Source organism: Protobothrops mucrosquamatus, unplaced genomic scaffold (assembly GCF_001527695.2).
Source record: "Protobothrops mucrosquamatus isolate PMUCROS unplaced genomic scaffold, P.Mucros_1.0 scaffold436, whole genome shotgun sequence".
Taxonomy (NCBI): domain Eukaryota; kingdom Metazoa; phylum Chordata; class Lepidosauria; order Squamata; family Viperidae; genus Protobothrops; species Protobothrops mucrosquamatus.
In genome coordinates this window covers 883,908-887,054 of record NW_015386760.1, presented here as the reverse complement: position 1 = coordinate 887,054, position 3,147 = coordinate 883,908, and the positions used below count along the sequence as shown (strand labels likewise).

The 3,147-nt window shown below is 35.3% G+C and overlaps 1 protein-coding gene across 1 annotated transcript in view; it reads right to left on the bottom strand.

The window, feature by feature from the left end:
* NBAS (neuroblastoma amplified sequence) overlaps positions 1-3,147 on the bottom strand; it is a gene marked incomplete at its 3' end in the record, with an annotated part of 148,793 nt that overhangs the window by 4,478 nt on the left and 141,168 nt on the right. The window contains exon 49 of the mRNA XM_015816358.2: positions 1,686-1,825. Within this exon, the coding sequence (XP_015671844.1) occupies positions 1,686-1,825 (140 nt within the window). The remainder of the gene's footprint in view (positions 1-1,685; positions 1,826-3,147) is intronic.

The following is a 3,147-nucleotide window of genomic DNA, read 5'->3' as shown; positions in this document are numbered from 1 at the left end:
GTATAGAAATAGAGTTACTAGTATTGACTTAAGGGGAAGTAGGATATATTAAAATAATAATAGATTAGTTATATGTATAACTGAGTTAATTATATTGAAATAATTTGAATTGTATAAATATGATTTTGTTTTGATTAATTGATGGCCTTGCCACCATGTAAAATAAAACCAATAAAAATTTTGTTGGAAAAAAAAAAAACAAACAAACAAAAACAAACAAACAAATGCAATGTTTTTTAATTGATAAATTTTTAACCTTTCATGCAGCCTATATCTGTATAACCAACCTGTCTACTCCTTCCTTCCCCATTCATCTCATCCCATTGGAAATCCTACATCAGTTTAGCCACTCTAATCCACTGACCAAGCAAGCAGTAGGTCATGATAGCTTAGGCCTTTTAAAACACTTTGTTAAGTAGAAAAGATGCTATTCGACTCATTTTGAATGTTGGTTTATGGTACCAAATAAACCCATTGTTTGTTGAGATCTTCAGAGAGAGCCTGAATTTTTTTTGATATTCAGCAATCTCTCATTGAATTGTGTTAGCAAAGTTTTTCCCCCCTTTCCTTTCAAGATGGAATGTCCTAGAACAATGGTCCTCAATCTTTCCAGCTTGGCGGCCTAGATCAGTGTATCTCTGTGTGTGTGGCAGGCACATACATGCATGCACAGCTCCATTGGTGCGAGTGGTAGGCGGGAGCACCCTCCACTCGTGTAAAGGAGCTTGTGCTCATGCGCAAAGCTCCACTTGCACGAGCGGCAGGCACTTGTGCTCGGGTGCAAAGCTCCACTTGCACGAGTGGAGAATGCTCATGCGCAAAGCTCCATTCAAATAGACTGCAGCCCAGTAGTGGGCTGTGGGCCGGGGACCCCTGGCCTAGAAGGCTGAAATGCTCTGATAGATCTTTTGAGTTAAATTTCATGTTCATTAATTCTTTTGTGAATAGTTTTGACTAGTTTGTTCTACATAGAATCCAGAGGGGCAAATGATGCCATATATGAATGGAAGATGTTGCTAAGCATGTGTATCAAGTTGTTGGGGATGCATGATGGGGCTGTTGATGTTGGGGCAAACTACACCTCTGGGCTTTTTTTTTTTTTTTGCAGGATCTGATTCTCATGTTAGTATCGTTCTGTTAGTCTGCTAATGAGAATCTGTATGCAACTTTAGACCTGTCACCAAGCAGCTGAGAAACTGAAGTGTTCCTGTCTAGTTGAGTTGTATTAGCAATAACAACAGAACACGATTGTCACCTACAGTTCACAGCTTAAGCCTCTCAAAGTGTGCATGTATATGTGTACACATACACACACACATGTATGTATAATGTTTAGAAGTCTGAACCATTTTAATATCTATTAATCTTTCAGAAAATGCCTATGCATTTTAATTTGAATTTTGTTGGTCAGTAATCATCATAATAAATAGGTTTATGGACCTGTATTTTTTTGCACTTCAAAATGGCAAAAAACAGCAACTGCTGTGGCCTAGAAATACCATCAATCAACCACTCACACAATTAAAGCAGCAGTTTCTTATCACTTAAAAATAACAAAGGAATTCTACAATCATTTATTTCTTAACAAATGGAAAGTACATTCAGAATTAACACTAGGATAAGATCTACTTTAACATCTCCAAAGGTATTTTAAACTTATGTTAAATGGAAAACAAATAACTTACATATCTGGGCTTTTCATAGGAGGCCAAGCTTGAAGAAGCATAACTAAATGCTGGAATTCTTCTTGTTCCCCACTATTTTCCAGAAGTTTCATGAAGAGAAGATACCTTTTTTCTTCATTTTCAATCTCTGTTATTTCTACCTAATAAATTGGGGAAAGCAGCAGCTCACAATAAATACAGATATCAGAATAGAGAACATAATTATTCAAATATTAGTTGCTTAGACCGTTAAATTGGTAGCATATTAAACAAGCAAACGAATATGAAGTATTCTTATGTTAAATCGGGTATGTTTGTTGCCTTCAAGTAAGTCTTGAATCCCGGCAACTGCATGGACTAGTTCCTGCAGTTTTCTTGGCAACATTTTTTGGAAGTGGTTTGCTTTATTTTTAAAACATTTTCTTACAAACCCAAATAGGAATATCAAGCACATGGCTTTCACAATTCAAATATCTCCTGCAAGATTTCTTGGTTTCAGTAACAGATGGACGCATGAAGGAGGACAGAGCAAAGCTACGAGTACAATGGAATTGTGTGAAGAGACTGGTGACAAGCAGAAGCTTAGGGAATCTTTGCATAATTGGACTTGGTTTAGCACCCAGAGGACAACCAAATTCTTGTTTCTTCTTGCTTGTTTTAATAGTCATAACGCAGTTTATTTGCTTCATGCCACCAAAATTCCTGCTCTACAGGAATTGGGTAATAGATTCCAGCAATATGCTTCTATGGTACTTAATACTGATTCAGCAGTTAATTTCACTTAGAGTATGCTTCATGCTTTATTTTCCCATATTTGTTACCAGAGATGCTTTTATTATTATTATTATTATTATTATTATTATTATTATTATTATTATTATTATTATTATTATTATTATTATTAATTATTATTATTATTTATTAAATTTATATACCGCCCTATCTCCCTTACGGGACTCAGGGCGGTGAACAGGCGATAATAAAAACCACGATAAATATACACAAGTTTCTGTTCTAAAATCAAATTAAATAATTTTAATTTTAATTCAAAATGGTTGTCTGTTTTATTTATCAATCAAATTTATAAAACTGCTCATCTCACGTAAAGTGACTCTGCAGTGCACAAACATTTGATGTGAATAGATTTCCCAAGGTGTAGCATTCTGCTTTTTTTTTAGCGTAAGAAATGTTACTCTTCTGAGTACAATGGCCCCTAACTTCCCTTAAAACATTTCGCCCCATTCTGATAGCAAGCAAGACCATTCCCAGCTTTAGATTTAGAAGGGATTTTATAAGGAAGAGGGGAACGGGCTTCAGATAAAGGAAGGGGCCTTCTACCCTCATCCCTATTAGCAAAGTGACTGTATAAGAAAAAATAAGGCACAGTAAATAAAAATGTATCCTTGATCTCTTTGCAGTTCTTCCAATTTGCTCTTTTTGGATTTGCATTTATTAGAAGCTGAACTTCAATTAATATAGAAAA